The sequence below is a fragment of the Aythya fuligula genome, chromosome 6, assembly GCF_009819795.1.
Source record: "Aythya fuligula isolate bAytFul2 chromosome 6, bAytFul2.pri, whole genome shotgun sequence".
Taxonomy (NCBI): Eukaryota; Metazoa; Chordata; class Aves; order Anseriformes; family Anatidae; genus Aythya; species Aythya fuligula.
Window position 1 is genome coordinate 7,293,466 of NC_045564.1, and position 19,314 is coordinate 7,312,779.

The 19,314-nt window shown below is 41.3% G+C and overlaps 1 protein-coding gene across 1 annotated transcript in view; it reads right to left on the reverse strand.

Moving 5' to 3' along the window:
* The window catches only part of ERBB4 (erb-b2 receptor tyrosine kinase 4), a 568,512-nt gene that overhangs the window by 95,313 nt on the left and 453,885 nt on the right, over nucleotides 1–19,314 (reverse strand). The window contains exon 20 of the mRNA XM_032189886.1: nucleotides 1,049–1,234. Coding sequence (XP_032045777.1) covers nucleotides 1,049–1,234 — 186 coding nt within the window. The remainder of the gene's footprint in view (nucleotides 1–1,048; nucleotides 1,235–19,314) is intronic.

Genomic DNA, 19,314 nt, shown 5'->3' on the forward strand with positions numbered 1-19,314 from the left:
AGAATCCTTAATGGATATTATAACATTCACTTAAGGCCACAGATTTAATATATGAAGGCATGAATATGTGAATATGTGTGGCATGTTTGTATGGAACAAGCATTCTCACCAAAGCAGTCCAAAAATATTAGTGATTTCTAAGCAGTTGTAAGTGAGAAGTGAGTTCTAGATTTCCATTCATGGTAACTCCATTGTATGCAATTCTGGTTGGACAGAAGAGCCTTTAAAATGGATAAAAACTGCAGCCCTCTACACTTCCAGAACTTGTCATTTTTTGCAACCGATTATCAGTAACTTGTTAGTACAGCACTGAGTATCTAAACATACACAAAAACACACATTGAAGTCTGTGCAAGGATTACACCGGGACTGTTTTTGTGACCTGTTTTGCTGTTCCACCTCAGCTGGTGTACAGCCTCTATCTGAATGGTAACAGCTGAACTCTTGCTCCTAAAACTCCCCAGGAAGGCAGAGAACATTATGCTAGGGCACGCAAAGCAGGATCTGGCCCCTGAGCATTCCCATTCTGCAAAGACAAGTGATATTACCCTCCAGCCTCAGCTGTTGCGATAGGTCTTAAACACAGCAGAACCGCAGTGGTTCCCTAAGGACTGACATGAAGTAACTGTTTATCTTCTCAGCAGTGTGTGGGCAGACAATAGATGGCATATCAGAATTTAACTGATTCAGAAAGGTTGAAAACTACAATGTACAATATACTACAGTATCTACAAGCAATCAACAGCAGAAGAGGCTGAAAAATATTTCCGTGCTCAACCCCAGACATTATCATACCAGGGATTTCTTTTCTCACCTTTTTTTCCTCAAAGGTCCCCTTAGCAATGAGCTGGAAAGGCAGTCAAGAAAAACACTTTGGTTTACGTATTAATGAGTAATCTACAATATTGTAGAGGCAGCCAAAACAGTACACATTTCCAAGACTATACACACATGAAAAAAACAATCTTTTTTCCCCCCCCCGTGGTATGCCATTTGGCTAGTTATGAAAATAAAAGAGAAAAACAAAAAAACATCATCAATTACATACCTTGGCTATTTGGACACACCAGTTTAGCAGAAGCTGGGAGCCAATATTATCCTTATGTTCATGAACATAATCCAACAGGCAGCCATGAGGCATCAGCTGAGTGACTAGTTGAATGGTCGGGCTCAAGCAGACACCCAGAAGTCTCACCAGGTGGGGGTGGTCCATGCTAGCCATGATCAGAGCTTCCTGTAACAACAAAAGTGACCCAGTTACTCCAGTGTGCTTAGAAAGCTTACGCATAGATTTCCCAGACAGCACCTGAAAGGGATCGGTGACCTCTAAACACCATAAATGTTTGTTGTCTATCCAGCGTGAAGCATACCTAGACAAAATCCAGTCTGATGTGATGTATGCTTGATATAATGAGCCCCAAGTGATAGAGCTCAGACTATCCAGACAGATCCAGGGAAGGCTCAGATCAGAAGTTCTGCACTGCCTTAACATTCCCCATCCTGTTACAGCCCCAGAACCAAAGATGTATGACACGCTTGACTTTGTTTGAAGATCTCATTTTTCTTATTTCCCACTTAGTTTCTTGAATTTATTTTTCCAACTGATGGTCAATGCATTAGGTACCAATTTTTTATTTTTTGTTTTGTGCAAGCAAACTATGCCACTTGTATATAGTTACATCCCCAGTTTGGCCTTCTCTGTTAAGGCTTTTGATTAAGCTGCGTTGATGTGCTCCACAGGATCAGAAATTTTAATGGTTAGTATTTTACAGGCTTAAGTATTAACGTTTAACTAGAAGCACTTAATGTTGTCTAAGGTATGCAGAGTCCTAAAGTGCCACAAACAAGTGGCACAGGAACTCCTTACAAAAAAATGAACATCTGCTCATCCAGGTAATGCTGCCATCACAAACAACTGGCACTGCAAAAAAACACAGGGGGAAAGCTTTTCTCCCTCATTCACAGAGCTGAGTCCTCCATTTCAAGACCACTTCATCATGGCAACAGAACAATGAAAAGTGAGATGAAACTGCAGCTTTGTAAAGCTATTTTGGTTCTCTTTCTCCAGAAAAACCTGTGACATCCTTCTGACAATTTAACAGCTATAATAGTGCCAAAGAAGGAAATAAAAAAAGGCTAAGAAAGTTGGCATCAGAGGAACACAGCATCTTCCCCAAGTCCTAAGTCTCTTTTTTCTTCCCTGTATTAAGGGGAAAAAAGTCCTGGCAAGTAGGCTGAGTTTGTATTAAAGGAAATTGCTCATCATAGTACAAAGAATATTTGAAACCAAATTGCAGAGTATTTGCATAATAGTTGCCTTTCTTTCTCTCTCTTTTTCTTAAAACCAAAAGATGAACGAGACACTAATTGTAGGTTCGCCCCCCACCCCGCCCGATAAGAAAAGAGCAGATGGACTCCATTGGGGAACATCTCTTTCGTTTTTCTTCCTAAACATATGCGAAGAAGTAAATCAATCAATAGCAGCTATGTGATTGGAAGACTGGAGGAAGAGCTCTGAGGAAAATTCCAATGGAACTGAGATAAGGAATCATCATTTAATAACTTTTGCTCTAATTCAAATTAATACAGTCCTGTCTTATTCAAGTAGCATGTGTGGGGTCTCCTTCAAGCAGTTTTAGCCTCTTCTGTGATCACCAGAAAGTGTCAGTGAAGGCCACCAGAATAAATGTGTGTTGACAGGTGCATCATCCATTTTCAGAGAGCAGAATGACTGCCTCTTTTTATTTATTTTAATTCATTCCATTTTTCCCCTGCAGATGCATAAGGGGATAGCACTTGTTGCCCTCTCCCTCAGAGTGAAGTTTCTCCAGAATTTCCAGTGGGAGCATTTTTCTTTATAATGAAGACTGATTAGAACAGAGACTATATATTATTTTTCCTCACCAAGGGACCAGATGGAAAGCTTTGAAGCATGTGCTCCATTAGTCTCCAGCTACTTGCCATTTATAAGTCTATCTGAATCCAAAGGAAAGCCACTTCTGTACAATAATAAAAGCAAGCAGTGCCATTTGTCTCATTCTGGTGATACAGGAAAGCACATATCCCTTCCAATAGTTTTGGGCAACAGTTCCACAAAAAAAAAAAAATCAAAATACATGTATCATTAATAAAATATTATAGACTGCTCTGTAATAAATTAAGACACACGACAGAGCAGCGAAACCTTCATTATGGATCTAAGTCACTAATGGGTATTAATTTAGCATGAATCCTGGCTTCACATAGTTCACATTCTCATTAGTAAAAGTATTGTTGTTTTTATTGCACTAGCTTCTACAAGAGAACTAAATTCAGGGTTATGTCTATCTGGCACAGCATAAACACAAAGTAAGAGAGATTGTCTGTTTTGTCTAATTAGACTCTAGGAGAACAATTACAAACAACAATAGAAACATTACGACTTAGTAGCATTTTAATAATCTGTTCACCAAGTAGGGAGGAAGAGTCCCCCTTTTTGGACACTAAAGACCCTAAAACCACATTTTCCATGACACTTAGGCACCTTGCAGCATGGTTCCCAATCACGTTTTTAAAACATTTATAAGGTAAGGCACCTAACTCACAGACTTGGCTGCCTGACATCAGCACCTCCGAAAAACAGCCTCTGGTTTCCCATGTTTCTTGGTAGCCTTGTCTGCAGATCTTGTCTCTGTACTCAACTGGAAGAATTGCACAAATGATTTTGAAAACCGTACCTAATAACATAATTTAAAGGAGAGGAAACTGAGGTACAAAAAAGCACAACCTACTATCCAGTCACATAGGAAATCTAGAGCAGAATTGGAAATTGAGCCCCAGAACACTTTATCTTTCTTTCCTGATACAAAAAGAAAACCTTTGAAGCTTGACATACAGAAGGGGTGAGGGGAGAAAAATGATAAAAAATACTTTTTATTTCCTCCAGAAGTCAGAGTCTTTCTAACATTGCATCAGCATCTGTGAAATGGCAGGAGAGGGGACTGTTTTGAAAGGCTCCTATCAGACATCAGGCACTCTCTATCTGCAGATGCACAAAATCTTATCACAAGAGGAACTCCTCAGCCAGACCAGATCTCTTCCTGGAGATTGTTTACACGCCTGTTCCTTCTTAGGTATCAATTATCGCAGCAGCGCGTGGCAGTCAGACTCAGGACAGCTGTAAGCCAGCCAGCCTGGACACAGGTAGCACTTGTGGAGCTCAGCTTGCTCTTACCTCTAAGATGCATTTTGCCTTCTGCAGTGAGCCCTGACCAGCTGAGGCTAGGGTACTGCAATATGCCAGGTATGTTACTTACAACCAAAGCTATGTACGTATATTCTACTCACGGTATTAATGTATCTGCGGGGAAGGGGGATAAAGAGAGGCTTTGATGCAGAAGGCCTCAGGTAGCTATGGTATTTTAAAGAAATCTCACGTCATGTTGGTCATTCCTCTCCTCTGTCCCTTTTGAATGTGTTTATACTATTTCCACCAGATGCATTAAACTCAGCTCCTATGATTTCTACTCACAAGCCAATATTAAAACAGTTACAGAAACATTATTTTAATGCTCTACACTGCTCCGTCTGTCACACGCGTTCAGTAACACAGTGTAGTACCCAACGAGAAAGGTGAGCATGTAGGCTCCGGGGAGCCATCGCCAGACCTATGCCTGATTTCTCTGTGAAGGTCTGAGGAGGGCAATTGCTCATCGACAGAGGCCAGAAGCAGCCCTCTGAGTACATGTCATTAGAACAGCCAAAATACTCTTAGACAGGTAGAGCTTATTTAAGTCACGTGAGCCAGCCATCACTGTAAGGATACAGTGCATAGTTACATCCAGGCTAAAAGCACCTGTCAACACAGGTGATGAAAGGAATTAGCTGCTCACATCTCACAGGTCACTCAAGTCACCTTTATTCCTTAGATAGCTTTGAAAATCCCAGCTAAAATGGTTTTTTGATCTATCCACACAGTGCAGTCCTGTTTGAAGTGCCATTTCAGAAAAGTAACTGAAAATCCAACTAAAAGATTTTTATTTTGGCCTTCCATGTGGAGGAAGACCAATTCCTGAGGCTGTGGGAAGGAGGTATTTCCACTGCGCACCAACACCTACAGGACATCTTACAAAACATTATTTAACTTCCTCCCTTCATTCTCTGAGGTGTTTTTGTTAACATTTGCAGCTCACAAGTAACTGTAAGTACTGGCCAGCATACTGCCTCCTGAAGAGCATGCTTTGCCACTGGCTTTGTTTCTCTGACCTCTGAATTCGTAAAGCAATGACTCAGCAAGGTGCCCTGGGCCACTAGTGGTAAAAATAATACCATACTCATAGCCATGTTGAAGATTTATTCTCCACCCTGAGTGGTCCAGGACACAAACCTCCTCCAGTACTAACTTCTCCATTAGTACACCAGGAAGTAGCTCACTACACGGTCGGGCATCCCCAGCCAGACTGTTCCCAAGGTGCTAGAGACGCCATAAAGGCCATGCAGAGCTGACAGCAAGCTACCCCTTATCAAGTGCAAAACCTGGCTTGGAAGGCAATATGATCATTTTAGTAAGTCAGAAGACCTCCCCTCAGCTGCTTGGGGAGGGTCTGAATCCTGTAAACAGGCTGCCTCTTAAGACAGCCTTGCACCTCTTGGTGGATCCCAGCACTTCCTAATGCAATGCTTGATGACCTTGTTTTCTTGGTTGTCAAGACTTCACCTAAAAACAGAATCCACAGGTGAAGCAATATTTTTTTCCTTATATCAGACTTAAATACCCGGCAGAGGAGAAAAGCTATTCTTTCTGGAGACTTGTTCTTTAACACAAGCTTCCTGAGTGCTGATGGCCATGCAATCCAGAGCACTGGGAGGAGCTCGCTGGCATTGAGCCCGTGTCCCCTTCCAGTGCTCCACACACACCCACCACATGCCATCCCTCTGGGTCAGTGCTGGAGAAACACAGTCCCCATTCCAAACAAGTGTCAGGGGTGTGCTGCCCCAAGCTCAGCAAGCTGAGAGCAAATTCTGCTGCTCCAGATGAACACGTGCACCCAATGAGGTTTGGTAAGCTGGGCCAAAGTCTAAGAAATCATTGGTTTCCTTCTAACTGTTCTTGCCTTAAAATGCCCCAAAAGAAAACAAGATAAAAAAAAAAAAAAAAAAAAAGAACAAACACCCCCTGGTTTTCCTCATCATCGCCGAGTACATAAAAGTACTTAAAAGCTTGCTTCTTACTGTGTTGTGCATTTTTCTGAAATCATAAACTGTGCTCTGGTAACAGGAGAGATACTATTGTGAATACACTGCTTTTTTTCCATTCGTTTTACAACGCTCCTAATGGCTAGAGCAAAAACCTGCCTGGAATGCACGTCTGACCTGCTTCAGGGCAGATCCAATTACAGTCCAACGTATTTTCAATGCATTTTGTTTGTCTGCTAGGCCTCACAGATTTCTTAGGTTACAGCCAACTTAGCATATGCAGTCTGCACAAATATTTAAGCTGAGAGACAGCACAAGACATATGTTCAAAAACATATATGCCCATGTTTATCGTTTGACAATGATACCCATTGTTCTCTTTCCCCTATGCCAGACGTAGCTTTCAATTCCTTTGCAGCACTGCTACACATTCAACCCCTGGGCTTCCGTTTTTCACCAGTCAGGTAAATCCTCTCTGCAAAGCTCCTGTCGAAACACCTCGGCCAGTTCTGAAAATGAAATCAGAGATGCAGCAACAGGAACCAACAAAGGCTGTCAGAGTCCCACGGAGGGACAGTAGCAAGCAGAGGGAGCACACTAACATCATTAACTGCCACAGCTATTTTTCCAGGAACTGCTCTACGGTCATTAGAAACAGATGCATTTAACAGGGCACTTAGGGGCAAAAACTCTTATTTGGAACCTGACAACAGCTTATATAACCAACACGACTGCTCCATGACACAGTCAACAGCACTTCAGTGCTTCGAGGGCAGACTAAGCCCTGAGGTTTCTAGGGCAGGACCGAGCTACATGCTTGAACTTGGATCATGTGAGTACAGTGGCGTGTCCTGTGCCCCGCAATGAAACAAGTTTCTGGCCTGAAGAGATGGTGACAACACATGGCCAGTAAAACACATTCTCTCAACTGCAGCACACACTGGAGGACAAGTGTATCACACCACAAAATGGTGAGATTAACTTACTCCTTCAGAAAAGTCAAAAAATACAGCTGACAGGTCTGCCATTACACCAAAAACTTCCAAGGGTAAAAATTAACAATGCAAAAAAAAAAAAAAAAAAAAAAAAAAAAGCACAGCAGGAACCACACAGTGCAGTACACCACACAGCAATGTGATGGAAACACAGCATCCAGCAAGAATTGCTCAGCTGACCAAGGCCCTGACCAAGGTAGTGCTGCAGCGTTGTGCAATGTGATAGGAAGGGCGCTCCTACGTCCAGGAGCAGAGCTGGTTCCCAGCTGGGGCACTGCTGTAGGGGTGCACAGCCTTTTCTGGAGGTGGTATGTGCCTACGTGTGCTGTATTTCTCAGTGCAGTCACACCCTCCGAGTCTCCTGCGATAGCACTCTCGCACAGCAGAGAGGGTACATAGTCTTACTGCCGCAACACCACAGAGGCTCGGCCTGCACTGCTGATGATGAATGCATCTGATCACCCCATGCAATTCAAACCCAAGGCATAGATGCCCCTCTTGCCTCCAGACACTGAGCTGAAAGGGACCAGAAGTATCTCCCTCCTTAAGGGGATGATTACAGACTGCTGGGTTAAATGTTCTGTGTTTGCCTCAGAAGAGCAGCAGGTCCCATCCTTGCAGTAACAGATACATTCACGTGTTTGTAGAAGCCAATCTGGCTCACTACATATTTTTCAGACGTTAAATAAGTAGTACAGTGATCCCTGTCCTGCTGGTACTGAGGGCACAGACAACCATGCTGATCCCAACAGGGCTCAAGTGCTTAGAGTTACGCGCGTGCTTAAATGTTTGATAGAGTAGGAGATGCATTTTGCAAAACCCACATACCATATGCTTCTGACTTCTCCCTGCTGCCTTTGTACCAATTAATTCTCCCGCTTCATCAGAGCCTGTGTTAAGACAGCTGAGGAGGAATCTCGAGCCTAAAGGAGCAGACCTCTCTGTGCACAAGCTAAGTGAGGATTTTCCATCTAACATCTGGTCAGGAGACAACTCCCACCAGCCTTTCTGTGAGCCTCACCTGTAAACGTTTATTTCTGGCAATTAGAAAGTAAAATCGTGCCTGCTTTCAGTTCAGTTTCATGCATAAATGGCCATGAGTTCAAGACCTTAGCAACCTGAACAAACCCTTATTTAAAAATTTCCTTGGATAGCAGTTCAGAAGTAACAGCGGATTTCAGACTAGCAATCCTCCCAGCAGATCACGTGCAAGAGGTTTAACAGCATGCACACCTCTCTGCACGGATACCGTTTCATTCTGACATGTTTTACTTAGCTTATGACACGCATCATTATTTGAGAATAGTCTGTCAAAAGTGTTTTGTTTCTTACTATTTTCATGCAACTAAAAAAAAAAGTAGTTTTAAAAGAACACTAAAAAAATAATCATTTCAGCATTATTGGAACAGGAGGGTAAATCAACCTAAACACAGACCAGCTGAAAAACATTTCCAGCCTTAACTGCAGATTCCTTTCAGAAGAAGGGAGTTATTGCTTTGATTTTTGATGCAAGATGATTGATGGCAAGGCCTCAAGAATGAGTGATAGAGGGTGAAAAAAATCAAGTTCTCTCCTTTCTGAAGAGTCTTAGGACATTGCTTTGAAATTTTCTAATATCACTGCAAAGCTAGACTTTATAATCACACACTTAAAGCCCTTTCCTCCTTCAGGATCAATTTAAAGGGACAGCATCAGACTGAAACCTAATTTCATCAAGTGTACCATCAACAATAAGAGTTGTTTTAATCAAAGATACATTTTACCAATAACCAAGGTAGTTCATTGATCACAATTGAGAATTCAAAACAGACTACTCATTTTTATGTTTCCCCTTCATCTGTATTCAGTTGTGTAAGAGCGTCACACTCAGGACTCAAGTGCTGCAAAAGGAAGATGATATTTAAACAAACAAAAAAAGGTTTAAATAGACTGTTCAGTTCACTGTAGTGATTTATTTTTTTTTGGCCATCCTGGCATCACTGAACCACAAGCTCATCAAAAGCTGACACACACTTCTTGTCTTACTTTCATGTCCACGTGGAGCCACGTGTGGACTGCCACCCACTTTTTCTCCACTAACCCAACGAAACGTGCTTATGGTGTCACAATGTGCTGTACAACACTTTCTGAAGCTTTAGGACACACCGAGATCTTGCCAAGCCATCACGTAAACATCAACATTGGTAACCTTTGGTAGTCTACAGTTTCACGTGCATCTACGTTCTCATCTGAATGACAGCACTGTCAAGAATGCAATAGTCCTCTCAACTGAAAGAATAGAATTAGAGAGGGACAAGAAGCATCTCCCGGCTCTGCTTAAAATCAGACAGGATGCTACATTCAGATCCTCAAAAGTGACCTAATACTGAAAATAGCTCCCATCCCTTACTCAGCTTCATGAATACTCCCCATACTTCTCCCTGTTGTCCACAACTCATTCACACAAGAAAAAATATTCAACATTCCAATTTGGATTTGACCACATTTTTGTCTTTATAATATACGTCGTTTTCATTTTGAAACAGCTGATGACCACAAAAGGGAAATCCACCAGGGTTCATTCAGAAAAGGTCAAAAACATTTTTTCAATCACTGTGGTATATTTCTAAAGCAACTTCTAGCTGAGGAATTCACTGGAATTTCTGACTGAAAAACTTCAACACAAATGGTTATGTTTAGTTTGAGCAATTTAATATATTTTAACCCCCCGATTTATTTATTTTTAATTTTGCCAAGAAAACATTTCACCAAAGAAACTCGCTTTCTTGCCCCATTTTGAATGCTTTTTCTTTCCAAACATCTCCCAAACACTTTTATTACTTAAGTAACTTACCTGATGAAGTTCCTTATATTTTCATCCAATCTACCAAAGGTTCATTTATAAACCAACTGTTTTGCCTGGTTTCAGGGAACATACAAAAAGCTAAATTCCACTTTTATATCCACATATAAATCATCCCACCAACCTCCAAAGGACACCGCCTAGTTAGAAAAAGCATCCTCGACACCAGGAACATTTCCAAGTAGGTTCAACCTGGTTACCCATCTGCTGACGTTACCGCCAGTCAGTACTAATGCCTGGGAAACGTCCTTAGCAGGTCCCCATTCATCGTACCCCTCTTGCACTGAAGTCTCACATTTCCTTCAGATAAAGTGCTGCATGACCGCATCTCAGCTGTTTCCTTGATACTGTTCTGTATCATAGGATATACCTCCGCAAGTCAATCAACAAACACTTTTGAAGCTAGTATTGAACAAATTCAGCACAGCTGCCATTTGTTAACATAGCTGAAAACTTGACAAAATTATTTCCTCAAACGTTTTAGATCATCTGGCTTGCAAAGCATTAAGAAAATAGTAAACCCTGGTCCATGTGAACATTAATTGTGTTTCTTGCAATGCTGATTTATCTATGCATTTTAAAACCTCATATTCTATATAAAGCAGAATCTTTTATGAAACAATCATAATCACCTTGTAAGTAACTAAGAGGTGAGAATACCTGATTTCTCTTCTGTTCCTAATACATGATTTGCCTTCTATCAAGTGTAATCTAACTTCTTTAAAATACCTGACTTGTTGGCAAGCACTGACTGATAACAAGAGGCATTTCAAAAGAACATCTCAGACACGTTCTCGGTGGGTAATTAGAGAAAACAGCTTTGTTTGAAAACAAACCTCATATCTGCTTTTCTAGGCAAACAATCCAAGCCAATTTAAAACCAGAATCTAATTAAAAAGAAAAGATAATAATAACCATTAAAGAATTTGCTCTGAGATTGTGAGCTCTATCTTGCAATTCACAGAGTCCCATCTATGAATGGTGGATAATAATAACAATAATCATTCCTCTGCCTGTTATCTGTTTTGTCCATCTTGACTCAAAGTCTTTCAGGGTAGGGACAAGCTCACCATGGTTTCACAGCACAAAAGGTTTCAGATCTTAATAGGGCCAAGCAATGCCGTATGTTGCAATAAGCATCAACGCCAAAGTTAATATAGAAAATACTGCTGTGTAAAATCTTTTTATTTTTGGAACTATAGTTTCAGTACTGGAGGACCAAGCGTTTCAAGCCAGCAATTACTGCTCTGTGATCTCACAGCCACATTGCGACCTTAACTCCAGCTCTGTTTATCCTAGTTATTGCACTGAAGTCTGAAAGGTACTGACTGAATATTACAAAGATCATCAACAACCCAGTCATGCACCAGATTTGCTCATCTTATTTCTTACAATACAACTATGTGACAAGCAGCGACAGGGACAGTTGACTACCTCCTGTAAATAATATGTAGAATATGAGCAGATGTTAATTATTCCATTTTTGTCAGTCCGTGACAGTTGCTGATGTATCTGAGGTGTCAGGATCAGCACTGAGACATGGAAAACAATTTAACAATTTAACTACAATGAAGAAATAAAGGAGAAATTCCAAACTTAATTTTCTTAGCAGATTTTAAGACAAAACTTACTTGATTGGTGATACATCAAGTTCAGTTCTTACAAGCCTGCACTTCCCTACTCTTACACTTCTATTAAAAACGGACACAGCATGAGTATTTGTTTTTATAAAACTGTCTTGTTTTCCTCCTGCCCCTCACTTCAGCACAAAAAAAAACAACACACCTTGTTAATCCTTAACTTAAAGTTGACTTGGCAGCATAAAACTAAGTATGACAAATACAATGCATTGATCCTTCAGGGCCCTTAGCCCTCGCTCAGGTTGTGCCTTGCTGCTGATCTGTGAGCTGCAGCATGTGCTAGTGCTCACACCGCCTCATCAGCCAGTTTTCATGAGAAGTCTGACATGTAATAGCCTACCCATCTGGCACCGAAGTAAATCACAAACAAGTATACTTCAAAAATGATCAACCAGCATATACATACAGTTTTACAGCCAGCTCCTTTGACTTAAATCTCAAGATATTTCTTATTCAGTCTTTCCAACAAACCTAATTACGCTCACTGTTAACCTTGAGCTAGAGATGGCTTGCTGAGGGTGTAGTACAGTTAAGTCTGTGGAAGCAGTACCTCCTTTTTATTGGCAGAGGTCCCACAAAGGCCAGGATTTATATGGGGGTATTTCTGTGTGTGTTTTTGTTTTGTTTTAAATCAGTGTGGCAACGTTCTGACATATGCACTGCACTTCAGAACTTAATGTGCTTGTCTTATATTGTTAATGAGCAGGAGGCACAAAGAAAAAAACGTAAAGCAACAGGAAGCATCTTAAATAAAAGCTTTCAGTTTCTTTTAGTCTTAGGTCAGCATTAATTGGCCAGTTTTTGGTACTGAAGTCTGCTTTAAAATCTGCTAGGTGGATCAGCTTTTAATAACGTGTCACATTATTCTATAATCTTATCTTCTATTTTACCAAGTTTTGTCATAGTTTTTTTCTGCACTTGGCATTTGAAGATGTCTGAAAGGCCCCGCAAAGAACTCCAGTGGTCCCAGTCACTTTGCGTATCTTTCAGGCAGGCTGCTTTGCACATGTGCAAGTATATTTTTTAAAGCTGATTTTTTTTGGACACACCCACTTTGTTCAATTTTAAAATGCTTTTTAACAGAAGGGTCTCCTCTCATCCTCTCATGATTTTCATAACACATGCAGCTACGCAAAAAACTGTCTTTAATGTACACTCCAAGGAAAACATACACTCCAAAAAAGAAAGAGCAACATGTTACTGGCGTACCTCTTACCTTTTAAAAGACATCACTACAAAATGTTTCCATCACACATGCCCTTTATAGACAATACTACTACTTGAATTTCATTATAATTTTTAATAGTTTCAATTAACATACATCTGTGTTTTTCAGCAAATAAACTAAACTAGCATGCCTACCTTATTTTCTCCCTACTCCCACGTTTACCCAACCATATGCAAGGTTTCCAAGTTATTCTGCAATGCAAACATTAAATAAGGAGTTCTGCCGTTGCCATCAACCAAAACCTTCCGAAGGTACTTCCGAAAGCATTCAGGAATACCTTGTAACATCAGCCACTCGCTAAAGCACGTGATTTTCCCTTCAACTTGGAAGCCTTCTCAGAAGGATGACTGCAGAGGCCAAGACCTGGCCCTGCTGAATTCACCAGCAAATTCACAGCTCCATTCATTTCAACTGCGCTCACTTCCTCCCCCCATCAGCAGGAGCAGGCAAACTCTCCCCCTCTCACTGCATTTTTCAGTTACAGTGTTATGCCAGCAGGATTGTTTCCAAACAGCCTGGCTTGTCTGGCTATGCTTATAAGCTCAGCTTGTCTGGCTGTGCTTATACTTCATCTTTTCTCTGTACTGACACATGTTCTTGCATATGGAAAATTAACACACACCCCCACAGACGCACACACATCTTACCCTCACATACTGTGGAAGGAAAAATTACCGAAGTAAATACTTAAACAGAAAATTGTTACTTAAGATGGAAATTGAAGTTAACGTGGTCTTGAAACAGTTAAACTTCAGATGACTAAAAGCAGTTAACCTTCAGTAGTGATCAGATTTCCAGCTTCTGTGGAGCCTGATCACTCTCGGGGCCTGTGCACGGTATGCAGAGTTCTCAAGGACAGCTTGATTTCTGGCATCTCTGGACAAGTTGGAAATTGTAATTGCAATCACAGTGAGCTTCTGTGCCTGGAACTGACAGGCAGGCAGGTCCCCCTCCTAAGAGGCTACACTTACAGTGTACGTTAAGTGAGAAGAAGAGGGGAGACTGCACAAAAGGGAATCTACAATCAGATGAGCTAGGTCACCCTTTTGCCCCCCCATTCCCAGCAACTTAATGTGATGGAGAGGAAACTGTTCGAACTGCAGCTGAAGCACGCTGCCAGGCAGGTGCAGCAACACCACTGTTCATTAGCCACTATTTTTACAGAGACCCCTTATGCCAGTTGGAAAGAAGGATGTTTACATAAATGACAGCAGAGGAGAGTAAGGAAAAATGTCTTGCTACTGCCATAAAGAATTTCATTTGATCCTAAAGCTGCCCTTTAAACTGAGGTTCAAGATTAACTCAGTGGTATTTCCCAAGCAGCCCTGCAGTCAGTAGAATGACTGTGGAGTGAGTGTCTGCACGTACCACCCAACCACCATGACCTGTACTCACTGTTTTGGTCTTTCAGAAGCCCCTACAGGCACCGTTGAAGACCTGGGTCAAACACTTTGCTAGGCAGCAAGAGATGCATGTAAGAAATTAAATGTAATCCAGCAGATAGACAAGACTATTTCCACCATCACCCATATACTCAAAAGACAGGACCATACAAGGGTCCCCAGTGTAAAGGCACCGGTATTGACAGAGAAACTTCACATCCTGGCATGTCTGGGGGAGCCCTGATAATTCTGTGAAAGCTGCCAAGGGCCAGGGAAGGGAACCAGGAGCTTCAGCTTAGAAACCTGCTCTGTCTGATGGCCACAGCAGAAACCAAGGGAAGTCTTCTCTTGCCTTCGCCACCTGACAAGCTGCTGTACTTTCTACAAGGCCTCCAGACATGCCTGATGAAACAATGTCAGAAAACAAACCTACCCAGATCTCACCCGGTTTCCAGCTGAACCTTTTTGGCTGGTCAGCTATGTGACCAGTTCTCTTGAAGCCTCTGAGCCATAGGTAAGTTTGGTATGTCTTTAGTTGTCTTAATTTTAAGAGGGGTTCACAATTTAGGAAAAGCTACTTTACCTTTGTGCAGTATGTGAAGACTGACTGCTTTGTTCGTTTAGTTAATTAGGTCATATATACAAACACAATGAAATAAAAGATGTGGGTATCAGCCCAACATATGCAGCTTTAATTTGTTTGCTGCACGCCTGGTGGAGGTCATTGTCACTTATTACCTTTATACTTTGCTTGACAAATGCTCTCCTGCTCCATGAACGCTGCTACCAGGGACGGCAGGGAACTACACTAAGTCCAGGCGAAGTCAAGAAGCCCCCTGGATCTTAATTATAAAACCATAAAAGAAACCAACTGCCTTTGAAGCTCTCTACCAGGAAACAAATGAGAACGGGAAATTTATTTCCAACCATAAATCCCAAACCCTTCAGTTTAATTTTTCCCAAGTTAACTTTCTCACCTAGCTAAGCAGCGCTGCCTGCTATTATTAGCTTCTGGCCCAGTATCAGCTGACCACCATTAGTCAAACTGTCTTCATCTCAATGAGCTCAGGGACTCCCAAGGAACTCTGTGTATGCAGACTTGTGCTTGCAGCCTCTAATTATTTTCTAACAGATAATGGAGCATTTAAGTTCAGAGAGAATAGATTAAACTTGTAAGTGGATCAAAACCCTGGACAGAATCAGAGCTCACAAGATTACTTCCTGGAAACACCAAGCTTAGAGGGCTACAAAAGAAAGGCCTTCATCACTTGTCTGTTTCCCCAGGACACGTTAGTTTTAGGATATTTTTTAGCCTCAAAGACGGTTTGTTACACTTTCCAATTTCCGCATGTCTCTCGAATGTATTACATGATTAGCTGAGCATTTGGTTTGATGTTAAACCATCTGATCAGGCCAATGGCTACTTGACTTACCAGATAATCGTAGCAGTCAAATAATTTGAGGTTAAGGAGGAGAAATCGTTTTCAAAAGTGAAATTACAACTCCCTGTTCAACCGTCAAGTAGCCTCTTAGCTGCTTATTTGACTTTTCTCACAATAAGCATCCTCTTATACCTCCTCAGAAGCCAGGACCTTCCATCTTTCCTTACAGCTGCAGGTCTCAGGGTGAGGAGCAGGATATCCTTCCCTCCAGATACCCCTGCATCCATCCACTCGTGAATCTCCTCGTGAACATGCTTGCAGGCGGGCCAGTAGCAAGAATGGCTGCACTCTGAATTCCAGCTCCAGGGCCCTTCTGGGGACCGTGAAGTGTGATTAGCTAGGCAGTGAGGAGAAACAATGCCCCACAAATTAAGCACCCAACCATTTCAACACCTGAATGAAATGCTTTAGACTGTGAAATTATTCCAGACCTAGATGACCACAGATTTGAACAACTTCAGAAGGAACTGGAAAGAAACACAGGCCTAAATATACAGAACAGTGGCAACAACAATGGCAAGGTTAAAAGAAAACCAAAACACACAAGTAAAACTAAAAAAAATTTCTCTTAGATCACATGTACATTCTGTTTCTTCCCTGGAGAAGGCAATACGGGCTATGTAGTAGACTTTGGACTGCTTTATTTTAACAGACTACTACAGTAAAAAAAAAAAAAAAAAAAAAAAAAAAAAAAAAAAAAAAAAAAAAAAGAGGGCAAGGAGCAGAGTAAAAGCAAGATGTAGTTGGGGTTTCTGGAGAATGCACGGAAAACAGACTCTGCTGCAATTCTGTGAAGAAGAAATCCAAATAGGGGATGTACTTTTTGATGACGGCCCATTCATCATCCCCTGATGGGAGGGTGGGAGGTGTTTGGCCATAGCAGGTGCTAACATCATGCATTGTATCATTATAGTCATTACAGATCCATTAGTGGGTGTTCAAGGTGCTGAAATGACAGCCCAGTAGCCAAATTGTTGTTCTTTACTCTTTTAGCATAACATTTAACAGAATTTCAGCAGCTCCCAGAGCACTTTAAGCACTTAAATTCCACCAATGTTACAAGTTTAAACCAGAGCCTATGCACTATGCCACTAACTTCTCTCCCATCTATTTCTGCAGATGGTGCAGAGTAAGCGTCCCAAGTACCCTCCATGTATGCAAACTGGCGTGTACAAGAGCCTTTACATTTTCCAGAGCCTCTCTGAAAGGAATACCAAGTGCTAGTTGCAAGTACAAGGACATATACAACTGGGTAGAGTTATCAACAAAAGCTCATCTGTATTTGACAAGTTCAAAAAAAATGAAAGCCAACTGAGTGAGACTCATAACATCTTCCCAATGACCTCCCCTTTCCATTAATAACTGTGTCAGACATTTAAGTCAATGTCCACTGTGCTCCTAAGCACCATTAGCCACCTATACACCTTTAACAAGAATCTGATACGACTGCTTTTGACCAGCAACGACCATTCATAACATTCGTCTTACTGGAAGAACAACCGATGGATTTTGTTCTCACATGTACATGTACTTATGAATGTTCCTAATAAAACAATGCCAATGAACAGTTTCAAGTTTTATCAAGCATGCTTATGCATTGTTTCTATGAGGCTTTGGTCAGTATAAAACAGTTTCCTGCTACACCTTACTCTTCAATGAACGATAGACATCTCCTCACAGTATCTCATCAATTTAAAACTATGCCCTTTGTAGGACAGAAAGGAGTGGTCACACTGAAAGCAACTATCCCAGGGCCCTTCTTTTACATAAACATTATCTCTTAAAATGATGGTTGTTTCAAGAAATATATGACTGGGTTAGGAAGTGAGTAAGGCAGGAACTTCTGTATGATTGCATGAAAAATCATTTCAAAAGAGTAAAATTAATCTGCCCTCTCATCAGTTCTGTACAGCAAAAGATGTTACAGACCACTGCACATATATCAAATGCAGCACTGATACAAAACATCTTATTCCTTCTTATTGTCACTTACACCAACTGATGATGAAGTCCAATTCTCTTTTATTATTATCAAAATAACCTCTAGGTTGTTATTAACCTTTAGGACTCACAATGAACTTCACTATTCCCCCAACTTGTTACAACTGGATCAGAGGCTTACGAGAGAATGTTAATTTAAAGAGAAACTTCTCCTAGCATAGCTGTATGTTACACAGTTAAAATCCCCATAGCATCCAAAAAAACCATAATTTCTGGGCTGCTCATCAGATGCATGAACTGGAGGGAAAAGAAGTCCAGTGAATTAAGTCAGCAGATCAAGCTGAGCTCCGAAACCTCACACTAGCAACTGTGCCTTTTAACAAGGACCTTAACTTTTCTCTGTACAGTGCATCAACATTAATATCAAGTAAGGAGCCATTGCTACTAACTCCTCGATCAGAGAACCAGATCCTCCTCTGGCAGAAAGAGCACAGTTCCAGTGACTTTCATACAGTGACATCAATTCCCTCTGTATCAGTGTCCGCTGCCATCAGACACAGTGCATCACAGCTCACAGTCAGTGGTCTTCTACTCCCTGCACATTCGCTTCAACAGACTGCTGAATACCAGTTCTCTATCTGGAGCTCTACCACTAACAATGCTCTTCACCATTATTTTGTCCATTAAGTAAATATATGTAATCCTCTTCATCCCTTTAGGCCAACTCATCTCATCCAAACAGAGCCATTTTTTAATTTGTGCACAATTATTCAGTGTTATCAACATAAATGTGTAGAGCTCTGTAAAATGCAGAGGAAGCACCTTGATCTATACAGCGCCAGGTCAACTGCCTGGGAACTCACGTATGATCATTTACCTGAAACAGCTAAAGCCATAGCTGTATGTTCCTATTAACTTCTAGATGTAGGAGTAGATTATACAATGGGAGTACTGTCTCCTTGTGCTTTATACCCTCATTAATGCTAATCTAATTAAGCCTATACACTGAAGAGACCTTCAAGATTTGAAAGTCCTATGTAATTTTCAAGTTCATGAGAGCAATTTACAAAAAAGTACAAATTTCTGATTTGTTTAGAAACTGAAACTGAATAGCACACAAAGTTTCAGCATCAATGAGGCTTGGGTTTTGACACAGAGCTCAGGACTCGACATAAAACATCCAAGAAAATGATCTTGACCTCTTGTTAAAAAGTATTTTAGATTAGTAAGGCAAAAGGGATTTTATATCCAGCATATTTTTTTTTCTCCCTGTTATGCTTTATTTCTGCTGACAGCTCCCAGACTCTCAGTGCTTAGTTCCCAGGGAAACTGAAGCAGAAAACAGTTAAGTTTCTGTCCCTGCACCAGTGGAGACCCACAGATGGCAAGATTTTCTCCCACAACTGCTCTCATCTCTACACTCTGCCACAGAAGTGGAAAATATCTGCCACACGAGTCATAGTTGTTTCAGCTTTCCACTGATGGGATGGCCACCTGTAAGAAAACTCCCAACGGCCTACAGTCCATGCCTTGCACACTGAAAAACCCAGCCCTACATCATTTTGGCACTGAAGTTACCCTGGTAGTCCACATACCTGCGGTTCTGGAATGCGATGATCTACATGCAGCAAGCTGAACAGGGCACAGCACTGCCTTATACTGATTTGTCT